The sequence below is a fragment of the Brassica napus genome, chromosome A6, assembly GCF_020379485.1.
Source record: "Brassica napus cultivar Da-Ae chromosome A6, Da-Ae, whole genome shotgun sequence".
NCBI lineage: Eukaryota > Viridiplantae > Streptophyta > Magnoliopsida > Brassicales > Brassicaceae > Brassica > Brassica napus.
The window spans coordinates 22,109,333-22,130,207 of record NC_063439.1 but is presented as its reverse complement, the minus strand read 5'-3'; the positions used below and the strand labels follow the sequence as shown (position 1 = coordinate 22,130,207).

The 20,875-nt window shown below is 40.3% G+C and overlaps 4 protein-coding genes and 1 non-coding gene across 9 annotated transcripts; 1 reads left to right on the top strand and 4 right to left on the bottom strand.

The window, feature by feature from the left end:
* Window positions 1-487: 487 nt before the first annotated feature.
* Window positions 488-1,689, bottom strand: BNAA06G27620D (glycosyltransferase BC10). The gene has a single exon (XM_013791779.3). The coding sequence runs from the start codon at window positions 1,615-1,617 to the stop codon at window positions 541-543; it is 1,077 nt and encodes a 358-aa protein (XP_013647233.2). The 5' UTR covers window positions 1,618-1,689; the 3' UTR covers window positions 488-540.
* Window positions 1,690-2,873: 1,184 nt separating this feature from the next.
* LOC106348526 (ACT domain-containing protein ACR2) lies at window positions 2,874-6,697 on the top strand. Of its 3 annotated transcripts, none has more exons than XM_013788279.3 (10): window positions 2,874-2,990; window positions 3,064-3,143; window positions 3,247-3,315; window positions 4,499-4,595; window positions 4,680-4,731; window positions 4,812-4,926; window positions 5,010-5,077; window positions 5,154-5,873; window positions 5,951-6,055; window positions 6,144-6,697. In XM_013788279.3, the coding sequence occupies exons 4-10, from the start codon at window positions 4,525-4,527 to the stop codon at window positions 6,510-6,512; spliced, it is 1,500 nt and encodes a 499-aa protein (XP_013643733.2). In that variant the 5' UTR covers window positions 2,874-2,990; window positions 3,064-3,143; window positions 3,247-3,315; window positions 4,499-4,524; the 3' UTR covers window positions 6,513-6,697. The 3 variants fall into 3 exon arrangements, with proteins under 3 accessions (XP_013643733.2, XP_048591085.1, XP_048591086.1); XM_048735128.1 differs by having other exon boundaries at window positions 2,892-2,990; window positions 3,970-4,595; XM_048735129.1 differs by having other exon boundaries at window positions 2,974-2,990; window positions 3,064-3,096.
* On the bottom strand, window positions 6,537-9,498 carry LOC106348527 (probable glycosyltransferase At5g25310). Its single transcript, XM_013788283.3, has 4 exons — window positions 8,875-9,498; window positions 8,583-8,761; window positions 7,459-7,807; window positions 6,537-7,381 (listed from the first exon to the last, which is right to left on the bottom strand). Exons 1-4 carry the CDS (start codon window positions 9,118-9,120, stop codon window positions 6,713-6,715), a joined length of 1,443 nt encoding a protein of 480 aa, XP_013643737.2. The 5' UTR covers window positions 9,121-9,498; the 3' UTR covers window positions 6,537-6,712.
* An 882-nt stretch (window positions 9,499-10,380) lies between these two features.
* LOC106348525 (probable sucrose-phosphate synthase 2) lies at window positions 10,381-15,273 on the bottom strand. 3 transcript variants are annotated; one of them, XM_013788277.3, is made up of 14 exons: window positions 15,158-15,268; window positions 14,810-15,045; window positions 14,648-14,737; window positions 14,291-14,532; window positions 14,159-14,222; window positions 13,401-14,093; window positions 13,178-13,294; window positions 12,931-13,062; window positions 12,648-12,824; window positions 12,334-12,387; window positions 12,195-12,257; window positions 11,191-12,099; window positions 10,971-11,098; window positions 10,381-10,837 (listed from the first exon to the last, which is right to left on the bottom strand). In XM_013788277.3, the coding sequence occupies exons 2-14, from the start codon at window positions 15,005-15,007 to the stop codon at window positions 10,561-10,563; spliced, it is 3,144 nt and encodes a 1,047-aa protein (XP_013643731.2). In that variant the 5' UTR covers window positions 15,008-15,045; window positions 15,158-15,268; the 3' UTR covers window positions 10,381-10,560. The 3 variants fall into 3 exon arrangements, with proteins under 3 accessions (XP_013643731.2, XP_048591084.1, XP_013643730.2); XM_048735127.1 differs by having other exon boundaries at window positions 15,115-15,248; XM_013788276.3 differs by having other exon boundaries at window positions 14,810-15,273.
* A 3,998-nt stretch (window positions 15,274-19,271) lies between these two features.
* On the bottom strand, window positions 19,272-19,378 carry LOC125576040. The gene has a single exon (XR_007314574.1). It is a non-coding gene; the product is annotated as a small nucleolar RNA R71 (small nucleolar RNA).
* Window positions 19,379-20,875: the final 1,497 nt, after the last annotated feature.

The window sequence follows — 20,875 nt, the reverse complement described above, 5'->3', positions numbered from 1 at the left end:
ACTTTCAGATTTTCCCGGTGAAGGGAATGTGGATGCAAGGCCGTGTCCTCCATCGCTTATTGAGTAGAGTATGTGTGGGCTCTAGACACGTCGTCAAAGCGGTGATGATTCACAAAGCCTCTCAACCAGCAATATCAACTGGACTCTCAAGACTTCAGATTCTTCCGGACTCAATCGTTCCCTTCTCTTCCCTGCGCTTAGGGATGGACTTGAATGAGATTACAGGTTTCTTGAGCTTCAAAAACCTTGTTCCTCTCTTCATTCTGTTATCATGTGTTTATAATCTACGCACAGCATTATGTTTAGCTGTTGCTTTTGCAAAAGGTGTTGTACCCAGACTTTGTATTTCAAGTACTCTGCTTTGAATTGGATATGAAATAAAATTGTTGACAAAAAAAAAAAAATCTGGGACCTGAGGCAAATGCCTTTTCAATACGGTATAGGCACAGCTTTGAATTCTAACGTTAATATATGCAAAGAAATTATCGTTTAAACGTTACAATATACTTCATTTGAGAGTGTTACAATGATTCAAATAAATCAATTTAAGATGGCGTCTCTTGCAATGTTCATGAGCTGACTGATCCCCGCCGGAGAGAACTTCCGTGCGAACAGAAATGAGTCCTTCCTCGTTCCGCCGCCGTCTCCGTACCTAAGACGTGCACTTCTCAGCTTTTGTATAAGTTCAGCCCCAACCTCAGATGGTTTATACGTTCGGGGATGACCATGGTCGCTAACACTCCAATCAACGTGCGTGAGCGTAGCGGATACACACCCTTGTGGATCACGCATGTGGAGGAGCGTAGGGAAGTAATGCTCCTCGGGGTAACACGTGTCTTTCCTTACGCAAGGCTTGTTGAACTTGGACCATATCTCCACGTCACTCACAACCATCTTCGCATGGCTTCTTGTCAGCGTCCAGAACTGTGAGCCTATTCGAAACTCCTCAGGTGGAACCTCGGGAAGCATCGCGTAAGGGCCACGCGCCGCCCATCTGTCGTACCACCCTGGCTCGTTGGTGAGAATCTCGATGAAGCTCTTTGTGGAGGAGGCGAGTGTGTTGTAGGTAAAGTTAAAGGAGTGAAGTGGAATGCAAGAAGGGGAGAGAAGGATGAACATGTAGTTCGAAGGGTCGTCGAGAAGCGCGTGAGCGAGTAAACGACGCGCTGCTGAGATGAGTGTTGGGGTGTGACGGTAAGCCGGTTTTGAGGATGGTATGATCCGGTTATCGAAGAAACCCGGTTTGTGTTTTTGAGCCGGGTCAGCATGCACGTACACATTGTAGAGAGAGTTGTAATAAGAGGTTTGGTTGAAGAAAAGCTCCCAAAGTGGTGCCAATGGAAGAGAAGTTGTTGTTAAGAACATGAAAGCTAGCTTCTTGGGAAGTTTAGGTGGCGGTTTTGGATTGGCTTTAGAAGCTTGACGAAGCAGCAACTCATCGTTATCTAGTTGCTGAGAAGTTATTGCTCGGTGAGGTGTAAGGCTCTTATTGGAGTTTTGTATGACTAAGTAGGCCGGTTGATTAACGGCGACAGTGATGGCTAGTCGAGGAGCCGTGAAGGTCATGATGATAGCTAAGGGCACGCAAACAAGTAGAATGAAATACAAAGCCAACATTTTCTATGTTAAAATGGTTTCTTTTTACCATTCCACGATGATTGTAACAGTGGGTCGAAACCTTTCACTCATTTATAAACTTTTTTGACATTAGTATCGTTCTTTTCCTGTCATAAAAAAATAAATTGAAACGTAGATGGTATGGCCTTCACATTGTTTGTAATGTGAGAAGCTTTATTTGCTTTGTGCTCTTTTCATGGCCCATTTGCTTACCAAAACGTGATCCTTGGCCTTTGTCACATACTCTTTCTTTTACAATGCTTTACTCACATTTTATTTTCTTATAATTTTTTCTGAATTTAAATCTTTGGCTTCAAACAGCAATCCTTTAAAACTGTGTTACAACGTGTTTAAATTAAAACAAAAATCCAATATTATAAATTGTTAAAGAGAGCATCTAAGGTTGGATAAAAAAAAGTTTGTTGTGTTCTTCAAATTCAATATTATAAATTTTAAGTACGAATATAGCTCGTCATCTGTTACGTGTATCATTTTCTTCACAGATACGTAAATGTTACTGTAATAATTTTGTTTTGCTGGTATTGTGATGACTGCAAAGAAAACCCCAAGATATTAATCACACACGCGTGGTTGAATGGTACAGACGGCTTAGAGCTAGAGACGATCGGAATGCTTCTAAACCTATCATATATAGATTTACCCGCTTGATTACTCAGGCAACATGAATATCTAATTTTTATTGCGAGCAACCGAATCTGTCTAACGCTAATGGACATGGTCCACAAAATTAATCGGTTGAATTTCGGATATCTTTGAGTTATCATTTATCAAGAAAAAACCTTGAAGAAGAAAGCTTATCATGTTATCATGCAACCTTTTTATATATATGGAATCCACCGTTACAAGACTTGCACATCGCCAAACTCAAATAATATTATCCAATAGAACAAACCAGTAAAAAGTACAATAAGATCAAGAGGAAGAATAAACTCGCAAAGAAATTATACAAGTCCATGAAAAGTCTAACAACCTAAAGATTGATCCAGTTTACAGTATATAAAAAGTTATGAACCATTTTAAGTATTTTCATATTTTTAACAAAAAAATTTTTTGAACTAACTCAAAACCTCCTTTACAAGTTATTATTAGTTTAATTTATGTAACGATAGAAATCCTGAAATTATATTCTGTTATTCGTTTTCACTAAAGCTGCTCCAAATGGGCCCGAACAGTGTGAGGCTAAAATCCTTTTAAAGCCCAACATTAGAGTGAGAATTAATCGGTGGCGTCATTATTAATTAAATATTCACGGCGTCACCGCCTCACCGGAAAAGCAAACCAGAGCTCCTGAAAGAAGGCAAAAGATTAATTCAAGTGTGAAGCAGAAACGGAGCTTTGATTCTACGTATTAAGTAAGTTCACACTGCCTTTGCTTCTTCTGTTTTTAGATTTGATTCGACCACTTGCTTTTGCCTTTTGATTCAGTTTCAGTGTGGTGGGAAAGAGACTGACATAAAGGTTTCTCCTTTAAGACTTGGGGGGGGGAAAGAGACTGATCTATAAAGGTTTCTCCTTTTAAGACTTCTCCAAGTGATATAAGAACTGATGTTTCTACTTTCTGCCTTAAGCTGCTTTTAATCTAAAAACTGAAGTGAATTTTCATGGCAGATTCTCACAGGACTTAAACATCGCTATGCCCTTCACTTGCTTCACACCAACGCTTCCTTTATGTTTCAAGTAAGGATACATTATGCCTCCTCTCTCTTCCACTTATATTCTTCTTCTTCAGTTATGTGATCTGAGCTATGTGTCAGTGACTGTGATCTGCGGTCAGTGGCTGCTGTGTATCTGTGCATGGCTTCTTTTAAGTAATGAATGTCCTTTTTGCTGTTGGCTTTAAGTAGAGATTAGATTCTTAAACCGTTGATAGACACCCACCCACCCCCCCATTGTTTCTTTGCAATTTGCTCTGATATACTGTGGTTCATCAACGTTATGATTTGAAGGCATGTTCAGATTCTTCTAAATAATGGTTTTTTAGTTTTTGATTAGAGAAGTTATTAGGGATGGGTTATATATTCAGGTTGTTTATGAGCATGACGTTATACCATTTTTGGATTCTATATATAACCATTTGGATTGTTGGTTTCATCATGAATACATTTCATGTTAATATGACATTCCTAGGTTAGTATTTTGTATATATATGCAGTGGAAGTGCTAACTATATAGTATTAGATAGTACAAATGATAAGGGTAAAGAGATCACACGTTCTTGTGTGTGTGATTTCTTAATTATTCACATTGAGCTAAAGATCTCACTTGTACTAAATTTAGAAAAATGATTTTAGTATATTGTTAACAGAGATTCTGCAACTCTGATTGCTCCAGAAACTTAGGGAAACATGTGGCGGTTGACAAATTAGAAGAGAGGAGAAGAAGCAAGAAAACATGGAACACCTTGTTTTTTTCTTTTCACTAAAGTCTCTTACCGTTTCTTGTATTTGACCTTGACAAGTTCTTGACCTATACTCTTTGCTACTCCCACCCCTATATATATTAACCAAATCGAGAAATGATTTTGTCATCATTATCATCATTGCATATGTATCTATAATAGAACTAACTTCTTCCACACGTTATAACATACTAATCCCTCCTTAGCCTAAACATAGTAAATGACTATCTTGTCAAATCCTTTGTATTAGAAGGTGGAGATCTCTTCTTCCTCCTCTGTCTAAAACACCAAACTATCTTACCTATCTTTCTTCCTTTTCTTTTCACTTTTAGCCTAAACGGTTTCGCTTATATACAAAATCATATCTGTGGATACTACATCTCTCTGTATCTGCTGGTTTATATAAAGGATCTGTTACCTTTTCCTTCATCTCTTGTATCAATTGTCCTAATTATAATACAGGAATCACAGATTGTTTGGTAGAGACAATGCAGAAAGTTTGCTGGCCTTACTTTGATCCTGATTTTGACAATCTTGGTGAACGCATTTATGGTCCACCGTAAGCTCTCTTTCCTCTGTTCCAAATCCTATGAACAACAGTTTTTCATCACCATCTCCTTCTTTGGTATGTGTAATTTTACAGATGCAGGGTCTACATAGACAACGACAGCATCCAAGATTGCACCGTTGTGAAGGTACGCACACAAGGTTGCCTGAGTTTCTTGTGTGTTTATTGCGCATAGATGATCTGAAATGGTTTAATAATGAAATATAGGTGAATAGTGAGAACAAACAAGTACTTCTTCTAGAAGTGGTGCAGATCTTGACAGACATGAATCTTATCATCACCAAGAGTTACATCTCTTCTGATGGCGGATGGTTCATGGATGGTATCCCACTTTTCCTCATTTCCTCATTCTATGTAATCTCTGATTAGTCTAATAAGAGATTATTAACTTACTTTTGTTTGCAGTTTTCCATGTTAAAGACGAGCACGGCAGTAAACTCACTGACAAAACCGTCATCAACCACATCAAACATGTTCGTCCTTAAACTTAGAACTTCACTACTAAACCAGATATATTGTCTTTGATGATTTGAGTGTTTTGTAATGTAGGCCATTGGCACGAGTAGGCGAGAGTCTGACTCTGTAAAGGCCAGTGAAGCCAATGACAACGCAAACAACAACCCTTTGGAACCTCCATTGATAGATCATGGTGAGCACACAGCGATAGAGATGACAGGAACAGACAGACCAGGCCTCTTCTCAGAGATATTCGCTGCTTTCGCCGACCTACACTGCAACGTCTTAGAAGCTCACGCCTGGAGCCACAACGCTCGTTTAGCCTGCATCGCCTATGTCTCGGACGACAGCACTCACGCTCCCATCGACGACCCCAGCCGCTTAGCTTCCATCGAGGACCACCTCAGTACCGTGATCCGCGCCACAGCGGATCCCGCGTCCAACTCGACGCACGTGGGGCACAAGGAGAACGAGACTGATAGGTTTCTTGCTGGACAAGGCAAAGGATGTATGAACTCCAACGTGGAGAGGCGGCTGCATCAGCTGATGCTCTCCGTGAGAGACTTCGACGAGCCGTTCTGTGGTGGCGGTGGTGCTTCGTCGCTGTCGCTGTTTTCGTCTAAGGTGGAGTATTGCGAGAGGAAGACGACAAGTGTTTCTATTGGGAGCTGCGAAGATAGAGGGTATTCGATAGTGACGGTGAAGTCTAAAGATCGGAGGAGACTCATGTTTGATACGATATGTACTTTGATTGATATGCAGTACGTTATCTTCCACGCTGCTCTCCGGTCTGATGGAGCTGATGCTTTTCAGGTTAGGACAAAGAACATTAACATCTCTCTAAGATCAGTTTGGATGTTTTATGTCTTGGTTTTTTGAAAACCTTGTAGGAGTACTTCATAAGACACGTAGATGGACGTGCGCTGAACACTGAAGGAGAGAAGGAGCGTGTGATTAAATGCCTTGAAGCTGCTATAGAGCGTCGTGTTTGCGAGGTAAAAAAGAGAGAGACCTTCTTGACTTCTCTAGTTAAGAATGGTAAAACAAGTTGTGGTGTGTGTGGTGTGTGTGTGGCTAATGCAGGGGGTGAAGTTGGAGCTATGCGCAGAGAATAGAGTAGGCTTGCTTTCCGACATATCTCGTGTGCTTCGTGAGAATGGTTTGACTGTTGTTCGTGCAGACGTGGAGACGCAGGGACAGAAGTCGCTCAACGCTTTTTACGTTAGAGACATTTCCGGGAACAAGATTGATATGGAGTTTGTGGAGTCAGTGAAGAAAGAGATGAGACCTATCCACCTGGAGGTTAAGAATGAAGACAGACCAGAAGACAGACGTGAACAGCTAGCCTTGGCTGCACCTCAACAGCAACCACAAGTACACCGTTTCTCGCTCGGTGAGATCCTAAGGTCGCAGATAGAGCGGCTTTCACACAACTTCGTACCAACCAAATGATTTAATAGTTTAAGTAGTTTGGTATAAAAGATTAGAAAGTTTGCAATAAACTCACCATTGGTTTATAGTAATAACACCAAATGTATGTTCTCCAGTTATATACTAGACGTTATGGTACTACTACACTTGTGAGAGGCATGAGTTAAAAAGAAAGCTAACAAAATGTTCTTTTTTATACGAGCTAACGATATGTTCTCCCTTTACGTGAGCCTCAAGTTAAGCCTACGTAGCCAAATGGAGTGAAGTATCATGTGAAACGCATCGTACCTCTTAGGTGGATCGTTGAGCTCGAAATGTCTCCTCACGTACCTTAGATTACGTTTAAGACTTTGGTATTTCTCATCGGATATGGACGTTAGAATCTCCTTGAGCCTCGGAATCTCTGAGACGTCGACCTGTACAGAGAAAGTCTCCCAACGAAGGATATCACTGAAGGGCAAGACAAAGTTAACGGAGAGGATGACGGGGATGCACTCGGAGTAGATGGCTTCGATGAGTCTAGGGCTAGCTACCTCGTAGCCACTGGGACAGAAACAGAACTTCGAGCTTCTCATGAAGTCGTAGTAGTTCAAGTGTTTTGGAAGGTATTCGAACACTGGCATGTCAGGGTCACGTTGTTTCCAGTGGTCTAAGAGAATGGGACGGACAGGACCGTGGACTCCACCTGCGAAGAAGGCGAGGTGTGGCCTTGGGGATGTCATGAGGATTTTGGAGAGGCGGAGTTGGGGATGAACTTCACCACCGTAGAGTTTGATCTCAGGGAGAGTCGCGTCTTTTGCGGGGTTAAACCCTTCTGATGAGTTAGCATTGCACATGACTCGGATTGATTTGTGGAAGAGATCTTCATTGGCTTTTGAAGTGAGAGGTCCCTGCATTAGACTAAACGATTAAAAAAAACAACCAATCTTGACACGCAAGCATGAATATATAAGAGTGTTAAAATTACCCAATCGTGGCACGCAAGCATGAAGTGATCAGCTCCACTGGTTCGGTTCCAGAAAGGGTGTTTACTAGATATCAATCTGACGTAGTCAGAAGCAAAAGTTCTGAGAGGTTCAGCGTCATAGTTATATTGGTACAAGTATGTGACCAGCCAAGTAACACTAAAGGGCAAGAAGTAAACATGGGCTTGGTCAGGGTCGTATGTACGGAACTTAGTCCTACTTTTCTCCATCTCCATAATGAATCTGCCTTCAACCGCGTACACGCTCTTGCAAGGTCCGTCGTGAACTAACGGTGGCTCGCCTTCTTCGTATACATACACCTTAAACCTCTTCTCCATCTCCAAGTAACTCCTGTTTAAAAAAAAAAAAAGATTTAGCATTTATTTTTGTGATATCTAGCCACTAATCTATTACTGCATGCGGCGGCTACTTGACACTTGGAACGCGCATTTGAAGTTAAACTTAAAAAAAATAAAATTATATGTTGACTAAAGGTGTTTATGGACCACCATACAATTATTAAGCAGGTCATGCCATAAGTATAAAACTGTAACTGTAGTCTAAATTATAGCTGCTGAGCCGTAATTGGTAAAATGCCAAAATGTGGAAAGAAAGTGACATATAACAGACCTTAATCCGGTAGCAGAGTTAATTGCACCGCCTAAGTTTTGTATTAGCATATCCTATATAGTCTCAAATGAATTGAATTTTGCTTGTGAAAGGAGTTTCTTGAATCAGTGAGTGGGTTTCATCATGAATAATAAGTAATTTTAGTATATACTTTTTCAGAGACTATGATACAAAAACTAGTGGTGTCTATGAGTGTGTGAACTCTTTCGATACAAACAATAACCAAATTTAGAATTTTGAGTTTCATTGGTCCTTCCACACTCATATCGACTCTTAGCGTCACTTAGAAGAATTATTTTTAATAATTACTACGCCAAAGCCAGAAAAAATATTAGCCGTGTGCAAGAAAATGATCGTTAAAGCAAAGTTTTTAACTCAGAGTTTTGGAATCTTAAGACATCTTGAATCTAAAGTTTCTCTCTAATTTATATATTAACTCATGAAAAATAATAATAATTTAGTATAAAAAAAAAGATAATAATAATAATAAACTTACTGAGATAAAGCTGAGGGATTACGGTAGACTTGTGCGTTGGGAAGATCAACGCTGAACAATGTAGCGTTACGGTTAGAAGAAGCTGCTTCTCGTATCGAAGCTCTTGCTTTGCTTAGTCCTACTTCCACCGTTCTTCTCCGGTTTAGCTTCTTCTTCTTCTTCTCCGGTTTACTCTGTAACTGATTCCAACACACATTCACATGACTAAACCGGGCCGTAACGATAATTCGAATTTAACAAAAAAAAAAACTAAATGTTCCGATCATGATGATGATGATGAAGAAAGGCTTACAGTGTCGTTCCTCGATCTGACGGAGAGGATCTGCTGAGAGACGACATCACGAGAATCCACGGCTCTGTTCTCGTCTCCCGCATTGTAAAAGCTTCGTCGCAGCTCGCTTTCCGGGAAAGAGAACTCGAGTTTCTGAAGAGAGTAGTCGAAGAAGGAGATCGAGCAGCGAGAGATCGCGAATACGAGTGCGATTGATCCGATGCAGATCGATAAGAAATAGAGTCTCGTGTGTTGATGCTTATCCATTTTACTACTCTGTTCTCCGAAAGAGGAAGGAGATATAGTGCGTTTTGATTATTTTCCTTTCCCGGGAAAATCGAAAGAGAGAGAGAGATGAAGAAGAAGAGTGAGTGAGTGAGTCTCTCTCTCTCTCTCTCTCTCTACTTGTGACGAGATGAATAGGCGCGGAGAGAAGGAAGTTTGGTTTTGGTTGTTAATGGAGTTTTTTTTTTAAAGTGAGAGAATGTTTTGGGTTTTATTAATCATATTATACCAGTTTGCACCGTTTGAATCCACACGGTTCATCAAATGTGTTCTTATTAAAAAAGAAAAAAATGTGTTCTCATTCTTTTTAATTGGTTTCTCAGCATTCACTGTATAAAAGAGAAACATATATAAGGTGATATATTATACCTTTTTATAATTTTCTACTTGATTTCTTAGCATTTATTACCCTCTTTTATCCATCTGGGGAGAAACTTAAGAGAATTTACATTGGAATGGATTTAATTTCTATAAATCATTTCATAATTTCTTGTAAGTGTTGTTCAACTTTTTAATGTGGTTTTATCCTACATGTTATTGTTTAAGAATTTAATATGAAGCTTTAAGAAAAATATGAAGAACCTAAAGTGTCATTTGGAAATAATTTATTAAAAGCTTCGTAAAAACTTAAAAATCGTTGCAGTATGGTTTTAATAGTAACAAAACCAAATGAATATATATTATATATAAATTTTGATTACTATTAATTGAAGTGCGGTGTGGTTTGTATCGTCACTGTTTACCATTTAAAACTTTAATCTGAAATTTTTTAAATCTAGTCATTCGACTACACACCCTTCCATAAAACTTTTAGAAGAAAAGTAGAAAACAGTCTAAACAATAAAAAAATCGTAGAAAGTTACCATAGAATTAATGAAGTATTTATCTTTATCCTACAAGTACTGATCTTTATACTGAGAACATTTAAATATATATATATTTTTTTTTTTGGTTTTGTTAATTGAACAACAAAGTTTAAGAGTTGTGTGTATTGCACGTTTTATCTTTGTTTTCCTCGCATCACCGTTTTTCTCCCCCCACTAAATCTGTTTTTCCTATAAATTGTTGTTTTAAACGGCAGATGTGCTCTCATGAATAGCACACATGGCAGAGGGATGCACAGAGGATATATGATTTTTTACCCAAGATTAGTTACGTAAAGCGAAAGCTCCTTAGACATCACTGCGGATTGGTGTATTCATACAAAGTACTAATAAATATTTAAATGTATAAGCTGCTAGATAATGTGGAAATAACTCAATATAGTGGCTCTTATTTTTCCAATGATCCCTCGAGTTTTTATAAAGAAAAAAACATACAGTACTTGTTTTATTAGTCAAGGAAAAAGGAAGAATACTTGAGTACCTTTTATGTTTTATCATCATTCATCATATCATCATACAAACGATGCAACCTCATATCTCAGATTTTTACGCCGAGCTTCTCAAGAGCAGCCTTAATGCAGTCGCGGTCACATTGTTCCGCTTCGGTGATGTTGGGACTGTTAACTGGAGTCACGTCCTCTAGTGGGTAGCTTCTGTTGCCATGAAGCACACGTGCGGTTGCATCACTCGCTACACCTTTGACTATTACTGTTTTGTGCACTCCTCCAAGCAGCCCTTCGTAGTCCGTGTCTCCGCTGTCTCCCACGAAAACCACCATCTTCGATAAATCCACTCCCCACCTCACCAGCAAATACCTGAAGAAACCAGAGAGGTAAGTTCTTTGGTGTGGTGATCAGAATGAGAGAGGTTCTAGATCTTGAAATGCAAACTTCAACGCATAAATTAGCGTCTGAAGTCATCTATGTTTCTAGTAGATTCAGAAGATACCTGAGGGCCTGAGATCGTGAAGCAAGGACAGGGATTACGTTGAGCTTAGTTCCTCCTTTGCAGTATACTGCATTGCAACGCAAAGCCTGAACTCTCATCAACTTTCTCAGCTCCTTTACCGGAGGTACCTGCCAAGAGTATCATATGAAGCCAACCCACCACGTTAGGAATACCCAAGTTGAGCGAATACATATTGTATAATTATCGAGTTTCATTTTACCAGAGTCGGCTCTTTGACTTTGAAAGATAGGCAGTAGTTAGATGAGGAAGATTCATCTTCCGATAGAATCTCGCCATCATGTTGCCTCTTCTTCTTCTCGTGTACTGAACTGATCCAACGGACCAAAGTCTTTCTCAGGCTCTCTCCTCCCCACCTGTACTCTATGTGTGAATGGTAATCTGATTCTAGCGCATAAGGTAGTTTGGTCTTGTCTTCAGATGCAGAGGATGTGAAGTAGAGTTCACTTCCGCTGTTGCAGATCACGGCGTCAAAATCTTGAGGGTTTAAGCCTCCTGAAATAATTGTGGAATGAGTCTCGGATACGTTCATTGAGGTTGAGAGGATGAATCCTATCGAAGACCCGTTTCTTCCGCCCACATCAATAACTGTTTTAACCACTTCAAGAAGATCTGAGGCTTTGTCACAGTCCACGGAGATAACAAAGATATACTTCCGTCTTTTCAGAGTCGGAATCTTGCCACTTCCATAGACCTTGTCCGGCGATGTGCTCTTTGGCGCCAGTGTTGAAACAGCTTTCTCTATCTTCGCTTTTCTTTCACCAGAGTTCTCTTCAGCATCTAAATTGGTACTCTTACCTTCTCCTTTCTCTCCGTCTAAGGAAAGTTTTAGGTTCAGAGAGATATCATTGATGTCTCTGAGTGAATCACTAGGTGAATCAGGGTCAGAGTTTTCAAAATCAGTGCTCTGCCACTGAGGATGTCTTTGCTTGCACGCTGCTATGCGAGACAGGTAGGTCTTACAGTGCTCTGGCCAAGAAAATAGGTGTATGTTTTTTAGGCCGTTCTGTCTGCATCTTGTCCAGAGATTTTTGTCTGAAACCAGTTTCAGGAGAGCATCAGCTATAGCTTGCTGATCATGAGGGTCAACCAAAAGACCATTGTCAAGAACCTGTCAATTAGTTAGCCCATTTCATCAGAAGGTTAATTTCATGGAAGTATAGGATCACAAATGTAAAGTCATCTGTATTATCGGGAGATACAAACCCGGTTAATGTCGACGGGACCTCCATTTTTTGTTGCAACAATGGGCAATCCATGAGCTCCTGCCTGTTAGACACATCGCTTGGTCAAAAGATAGAATGACAAAGAACAAGAGCACTTAAGAGAAAACAAAGACAGTTACCTCAATAAGAGTCAGTCCAAATGGTTCAATCACAGCTGGATTGATAAAAACTCCCTGAGAAAAATTATTTGAGATAAGATGGATGAACAAACTGCTTTAGAGTAACAGCTGCAGAAATACAAGTTAACATCCTATACGTTGAAATTTTTTATTGGCTGAATGGACTATGCAGTAAAGTTATACTTTCAGAACCCATATTACTATATCAGTTAAAAAAAGTTAAAAGGCACAACGAGGATAAATTGGGACAGAAATGAGCTATGAAGAGAAAAGTAACTGTAAGAACTGTATTTGAAATGAGTCTAGAACCTTACTTTTGTTTTGGCTCCTAAGCGGTAAATCTCTGGAACATCCGATTGTTTGTGATGCTTAGGCATTGCCACTTGACCATAAAGATCATACTTGTCGATCAGTTTCAGAATGGAAAGAAGCACCGAAGCATTGGTGCTAGACAATTCATTGATATCATCTCGGTTTCCCATTATCAAAGTCTACAATTAACAAACAAAAAAATGTGCAAAAGTGAAACACTGCCCATGAAAACTAAAAGCGGATCATAGACGTGCTTCAGTTGAGAAGATAAAGAAGAAAACCTACAAGGTTAGCAAGTTCCCTTAATGGACGACATTCTCCAAATGCTTTGACTAGAGTTACCAAGTTTTTCTTAGGGTCTGGCCGAGCAAGAGCGAGTATCATGGGCTTGCGTGGGTTAGAAAAGAAACGCATAATCTGCCAATGTGAAGAGTTTACAGTAAATATAAAGGTAGCACTGAAACAACTTGCAGGTAACACTGTCATCTAATATGTAAAAGAAAAATATTTACTGTTCAAAGATTACACTAACCTCAGACCAAATTGGCGGATCAGGAGATTGTGGATTTTCATCGTCTCTAGCTCCTTCCCCATCGTTATCCACATCATGCGGTACAATGTGATGAAATTCCATGCCTGGAGGAATCACCTACATTCAGACAACAAAGCTACCAATCAACACAAAGAAATGTTCAGAAACAGAAATCACCTGTAGCAGAGAGTAACTAAGAAGACAGGATAGAGATGATACTTACCACCATGCGAGGCATAAATCTGCCATGACAGCTCACACCCCTTTTCATCCTAGCTCTGAGTTTTCGCTCCAAAACTGGATCAAAACCATCATAAAGACGCCACTGCTCTTCAATCTCTTGCCTTGTGCTAGTTATAATAATCTCAGAGGCATCAAGGCATAGCTCCTCTGCCTCAATCCGCCTCATTATTTTGTAGTTAGAATTTATCTCTTCTTTCGGCCGGCCTTGTTTCAGGAGTTGCTCCAGCTTATCACGACCCAGAGAATGTCCGGTGAAAACCATCGGTACATTTAGAGCCCCCGAGAGAAGTGCGGTGGAATCTCCTGCATCCGCATAGTGCCCGTGAATAGCAACAGGCCAAACCGGTTTCCCACCACCGATATGCTCACTAAGAGCTTTGGACATCTGCATGACATGGCTAAGCGCCCTGTCAACAAACTCAGGGATATGAGGCCAGAGGAGCTCTTTCTCTACATATTTATCTTTTGGACCGAATGGTATACGGATTATATAAGCTCCACTACTCTCTCCATGCTCCTGATCTGTGTCTGATTCCAGAGGATTAAGCATCTCAGATGGTTCAGCGTAGCTCCAGTCAACATCCGGTGCTGATACCTGACGGGTCAGCAAATCAACCCGGTAGACTCCCGGCATTGATCCCAAAGCCCTTGCAAGCTCCACAACATACTTCACCTGTTTGCCAGAAAAATGTTAAATGCTGTGTGAAACGAATGACTAAACCATTGCAGAAAGCCAACCTGGCCACCGGTATCAGAGTCCCGACCAAGCTCCATGTTCTCACCTCGTATCAAACCATGAAGACTGCAAGAAGAGCTCCAATATTATTTGCTTCTATTGTGTTGAAAATCTCAATCAAGTAACATATATACCTTATTAAGACGATGTAAAGCTTCTTTTCTTTGTGCTGAGCAAACCAATTCTCAAACACATCAACAGAGCTGATCCGAGACATTCTCCCTTTGCTGCTATCAGTGGGAGTAAGAATCTCACCAGGCACGTCAGCTTTCTCTCCTTCCGATAAGTCCTCTGACATATCAGCAGTAGCCTCCAAGCGTGCTCTCTCTCGCAAGAGATGACGTTTCGCAGTACGCTTAGCATACTTCCCTGCAACCTAAGTGAAGAAAGAGTAAACACAATAATTATTCTTCTAACAATATCTCAAATTACTCTCAACACAATCCAAAGAAACAAATAATCAAAGATTGACAACAACTCTGATGATCAACCTGCTTCTTCTGGCGAGCGAGATTCCAAATCCTCCAGCAGAGATTCTCCAGCCTCGTGTTCCTCTCCTGCGGACTTCTCGTTGCAGCAGCCTGCGCAGAACCAATCCAACAATAAAGTAAAAAAAAAAATCAAAAGAGAGGGAGGGAGAGTGTGGTGTATACCTGAATCCAAGAGCGGTGGAGATCGGTCTCATCGAATCCAGTGATGACCTCCTCAACGAAATAACGAGTGGGACTGAAATGGCCACGCTCTCTCAGAAGCAGCGAGGATTTGGAGTCGCTGTATTTGGAATCGCCGATCCCCGGTTCCGCGGCGAGGATCGCCTCCAGGTAACTGTTCACCCAGTCGTTTCCCACCATTCTATCTGAACGAAGAATCAAAAATACTAGAGCCGATCCTGCAGAATATACTCGTCCGATCAGAATCAATTACACTTTTAGAATTCGAAAATGTTTATGCAGGTTACGAGGAAAGGAGATGGATCAAGCGATCGTAGGAGATGGAATTACAGAGGATATCGAGAGAGTCAGAGAGATCAGTTTTTTGGGAAGTGGAAGCTTCGAGTTTCCCCTACGCATGAGTGAGAAGCGGGAGGGGACGCGTGATTGGGGAGATGTATCTGGAGAAAGGCCAAAAGTTTTCTTTTTTACCTTCTTTTATACTCTTCTATTTTAAAATTTAAAAAAAAAACAACAATTACGGCCTTTTGATTCTGGGCCGCATCTTACATTTTTGTCTTTTGGGGTTTAGCGTTTGCTAATTCCTAATTAGTAGTGCTCTTAGATATCTATTTTTTTTTCCTGTTGGGGTTTTGCCTTGATCTGTAACCCAAGTTTTAAGAGAAGTACAGTATAATTCAAGAGAGTGCAGCTAGGGTTAACAACTCTTTCGTACACTAAAAAGAGCTTATTTGTGAAATAACCAAAAAAAAAGGGAAAACTGTTTTTTTAGAGCAAAAAAATAGTAACTATGTCCCTTTAGACTAATCTATATTTTGTGTCATATTTTCCTACAATACCCTTTAATATTTATGAAAATAATTCTAATAAATAGTTTTACAAACAAAAAAAATTTGAAAAAATAGTAACATTTGTTAAAATACATATATGAACTTAATGGTATATTTTCCAGTTATAAAAAAATTTAAAATTATAAATTTCAGATTATGTTCTAAAATAAGTAGAAATGACATTCTACGAAGTAGAAAACAAAATCTACTTTTTTCATTGAATCTACAATGTTTAGAATACGTGATCTACGTAAATAGGAGTATTCTACAAATATGTAGAATACACATTCCGCGCTTAACCTACCATTCTAAAATTCTTAGAAATCAAAATCTACACATTAATCTAATTCTAAAACATGTAGAAACCGACTTCTACAGATTTACTATAAATCTAAAACATGTAGAAATCAAATTCTAAACATTACTATAATTCTAAAAAACTGTAGAAACTGATTTCTACATATTAGTTGTATTCTACGGATAAGAAATCAGTTCCTAAAAATATGGAAACAAAATATTTGAGAATATTCACTTTTATATTTTTTAAAAAATCGATTTTAAAAAAAAAACGAAAAAGAACAAAAAAAAGCCACAAAAAAAACCTTGGCAACCTTCTTCGCCGTCTTCTATATTCCATTGATTGTTCACAAAATTTTCACATTATTTTTACCATGATTCATGTCTATGCTTCATGTGGTGTTTGGGAATTGGTTGTATCTTCAGGTTGGAGTTTTAATGTTGATAAAAAGAAAGGGGGAAGGTTACTTGCTTTGGAATTGAAGTCTTCTCCGGAAGAGTTACAGAAAAACGTTATAGAGGATTTTGGTTTTGAAGAAACAGATGCTGATTTGGAGTTGAGTTACCTTCCTATTGGATTGATCAATTCATCAAAATGTCCACCAGTGATCATTGGAAACTCAAGGCAAGTTCAAAATTTTCTAGGGTTTTGTAAGAAGCATCAGTCAACTCAATTGTGTGTCAGCTATAAAGCAAAGCAAGGAAATCCAAATAAGATCGACATTGATCTTAATAAGATGCCAACTGATGCAAGTACTAGTGAAGAGAACAAGCGAAATCTTTGTGACATTGGGACCGCTTCAAATATTGTTAAGGGGGCTAAGCATAACGAGAAGAGGAAAGGGAAGATGAAGCAAAGTGAAGTTGATGGAGATGATTATGATGCTGACAAGCATAACGAGAAGAAGAAAGGAAAAATGAAGCAAGACGAGGTTGAAGGAGATGATTATGATGCTGACAAGATCAATTCTGAAAAAGAAAACAGAGAAAAATTGGCAAAGAGTCAGGTGGTCGAATTGGTTAAGACGGGAGATCTTTTCCTCAACAAAACAGTTTTGAAAGCGAGGTTTGAGTTATGTGCAATGAAGCATAACTTTCACTACACAGTTACCAACTCCAATAAATCAGTTTGGTGTATTAGATGCGTGATATCTTGCATATTTACATTGTTTTATCCATTCATTCATAAACATTTTCATCATATAGATTAGGATTTAGACATGTTTAGGTTGCATTTTGCATACATATGTCTCTATCAGGTATTTGAGTACCACATGGAGTTTCTGGAGAATTTGGGTGCATTTGGAGCTCAAAAGGAGTGTTTAGAGTGGTCATTGGGCGAGCAAGGCATGGAGCGACCAGTCCGGAGCGACACCACCAAGTCGCTCTGACCTCCCTATTGGAGCGACCTTACCAGAGCGACAGGGAGAAGTCGCTCGCGGTTTCATCACTCGGAGACGCGAGAACGAGCCCGGAGCGACCTCCCGGAGCGACAGCACGAAGTCGCTCGCATCTCACACCCCTCTCGGAGCGACCTCCCAAAGCGACACCCCGAGGTCGCTCGCGTCTCTATGGCGAGACGACACGAAGCGAAGCCTGGAGCGACCTCTCAGAGCGACCCACTGAGGTCGCTCCCGGAGGCCGGAGCGACTTGCCGGAGCGACATGCCGAGGTCGCTCCGCGCCTATTATCTGCTCGATTTCTAGTTTACTTAAGGGCCTTTTGGTCATTTCATTATGCACGTTTTACATTTCTAAAACCTATGTTTTAAACATCTTTGTAGCCACCAGAGGCAGATTATCTTTTATCTTTTGATCTATTGAGAAATACACAAAAACTCTCTTGAGAAGTTCATCTCTTGATTTTGATTGTTATGTTCTTGTGTTGATTTCTTATCTATTTCTTTACATGATTAATCTGAAATCCAATATGGGTTTAAGAGGAATCATGGAGATTAGTGAGTAATCACCTTTTGAATTCATGGGTTAGGGAGATTAAGGGTGATTAGGTTAGAGCTAGGATGTTTTAGTGTAGATCATTCATATTTCCTTGCTAGTAGAGTAATCATAATGCATCTTCTGAGTTGGCCACTCAGTTGTTGATCCTTAGGCATTTCTCACCCGAAAGGTGTTCGATGAAATGCCCGAGACAACTCTCCTAGGCTTTTAGTATACTTTGCCAAAGACATTTGTTGTTAAAGGTGCTAAGATAGCTAATAGACTTGTTAGTAATGATTGCTTTCATATTATTCAACCAAAGACATTTGATGTTTGAGATATGTTAGCAAATGAGCATTCATCTAGACATAGAGCTTGCTTAGAATTGTGTCTAGGCTTAAGGTTGATAGTTTGATTGATCATTTGCCATCCTTAGTTCGATACTTGATCACCCAAGGTCTAATCCCTATGCCCATGAGTTCTCTTTTCCCTTAGTCAAGAAAGTATCATTCTGTTATTGCTTTTTAGTTTTAGTCATAGCTTAAAACCATCTAAATCATTGGTTGCACTTAGATTAAGTGAGTACTTGCATTCTCAGTGCTTTGATATCCCTCAGAACTGGTTCGACAATCTTCTATACTACAACATTTGTCTTAGGAGCCTTGAAAACTCCTAACATCAAATTGGCGCCGTTGCCAAATTCTGAGTAGATTTAAACATTGAGATTTAGTCACTTGCTTGAGACTAAGTCATTTTTATTTTCTTTTGTTACTGATTCTCTTTCTTCACCTCCCTTTAATCTACAGGTGTATGAACTTGAGGAGCAGGGGTCCATCAAACCTAGTTCCAAGAGCTGCAGACATCAGAGCTTTAGAGAGAGAGTGTGCTAGAAAGAGAAGAGAAGAAGAGCAACATGCTCACTTGCAGAGATTGGACACTGATATGGGAGACATACATCAGCATGATGCAGGCGTCAATGGCGCTAATAACAATGCTCCAGCAAACCAACAGCGAGCAGCTCGATCCATTGGCACTTACGACCGCCCCAACATTCATGGTCATAGATTGGGAATCCGAGCACCAGCTGTGGCAGCCAACAACTTTGAGATCAAATCAGGACTCCTCAACGTGATCGAGAACAACAAGTATCATGGCTTGGCTCTAGAGGATCCATTTCACTTGGACAGGTTCGACAGCTACTGTGGGTTGTCAAAAACCAATGGTGTGTCCGAAGATGCCTTAAAGCTCAAGCTATTCCCTTTCTCTTTGGGGGATAAGGCACGTCAGTGGGAGAAGTCTCTACCCAGTGACTCCATCACCACTTGGGATGACTGCAAGAAAGCATTCTTGGAGAAGTTCTTCTCTACTTCAAGAACTGCTAAGCTGAGAAACGAGATTTCCAGCTTTCAACAGAAGAACTTGGAAGGCTTCAGTGAAGCCTGGGAGAGATTCAAGGGCTACCAAGCTCAATGCCCACACCATGGCTTTTCTAAGGAGAGCTTGCTGAGCACATTCTACCGTGGTGCTCTTCCTAAGTACAGAGCCAGACTGGATACAGCTAGCAATGGGTTCTTCTTGGGGAGAACTGAGGAGGATGCAGAAGAGCTGGTTGACAACATGGTAAAGAGTGATGCAGTCTACAGTGGAGACCACGACAGAGGCAGTAGAACAGATGATAAGCAGACGAGGAAAGAGATCAAAGCTTTGGAAGACAAGATCGACCTACTCATTGCTGAAAAAGCCACCCAAGAGCAGCTGAAGTTTGTTGGTAACTCCAAGCAGGAAGATCCACTTGCTGTCAATGAGGTTGAGGGTTTGGAAGGTCAAGAAGAGTTGTGTTTCATCAACAACAATGGTAGCTGGTACAAAAAGAGCCCAACTTTCAGTACAACAACTACCAACAGAAATCCTATCCAAACAACCAACAGAGTGGCTATCCGCCAAGAAACAACCAGCAAGGCAGCTATCAGCCTCAGCAAAACCCTCGTCTGGTTCCTCTGCTCCTCAAGAGAGCAGCACTGATACCTTACTGAAACAAATCTTGGAGTCTCAGACTAGAAGTGAGAAGCATGTTGGTTATGAGTTGAAGAACCTTCATTCCAAGATTGATGGGAGCTACAATGAGCTCAACAACAAATTCTCACACCTTGCTTCTACAGTCAGGAATTTAGAGAATCAGTTTGCTTCCATGAACACTCACCAGAATCGCCAGCAAGGATCTCTACCTGGAAAGTCTGACCAAACCCCAAGGAGGCCAAAGCTATCACCCTTAGGAGTGGTACAGTTACCTCCTAGAACCCTCACCAAGGATGCTGAGAAACTAGGTGAGGGGGTTGCCATCAACATAGATGATGAAGTGGTGATTGTTGATGAGAAGATCAATGACGAGATCTTGGAGAAGATAGTGGAAGCCAAAGGTAAATGATGGTGAAGTTGTTACTCCAGCAAGTGAAAGTTCTTTTGTTCCTCCTCCCTATGAACCCAAACTTCCATTCCCTGGTAGATTCAAGAAGCAGCTGCTAGAGAAGTACAAGGCTCTGTTTGAGAAGCAAATGAGTGAAGCTCAGGTTGCAATGCCCATCATCGATGCTTTCATGTTGATTCCTCAATACAACAAGTTCCTGAAAGATGTTGTAGCTGCAAAGAAGAAGGAGATGGAAGGCATGATGATTCTTACCCATGAGTGCAATGCCATCATCCAGAGGCTTGATGTTCCAGAGAAATTAGAGGATCCAGGAAGCTTCACACTACCTTGTGCTCTTGGACCTATGGTATTTGAGAAAAGTCTCTGCGATTTGGGAGCTAGTGTCAGCTTGATGCCTTTGTCTGTTGCAAAGAAGCTTGGATTCACTCAGTACAAGAAGTGTAGACTCTCTCTGGTGTTAGCTGATCGTTCAGTGAAGTACCTGTGGGCATCTTAGAGGACCTCCCTGTGAAGATTGGAAGGTATGAGATACCTACAGATTTTGTGGTGCTTGAGATGG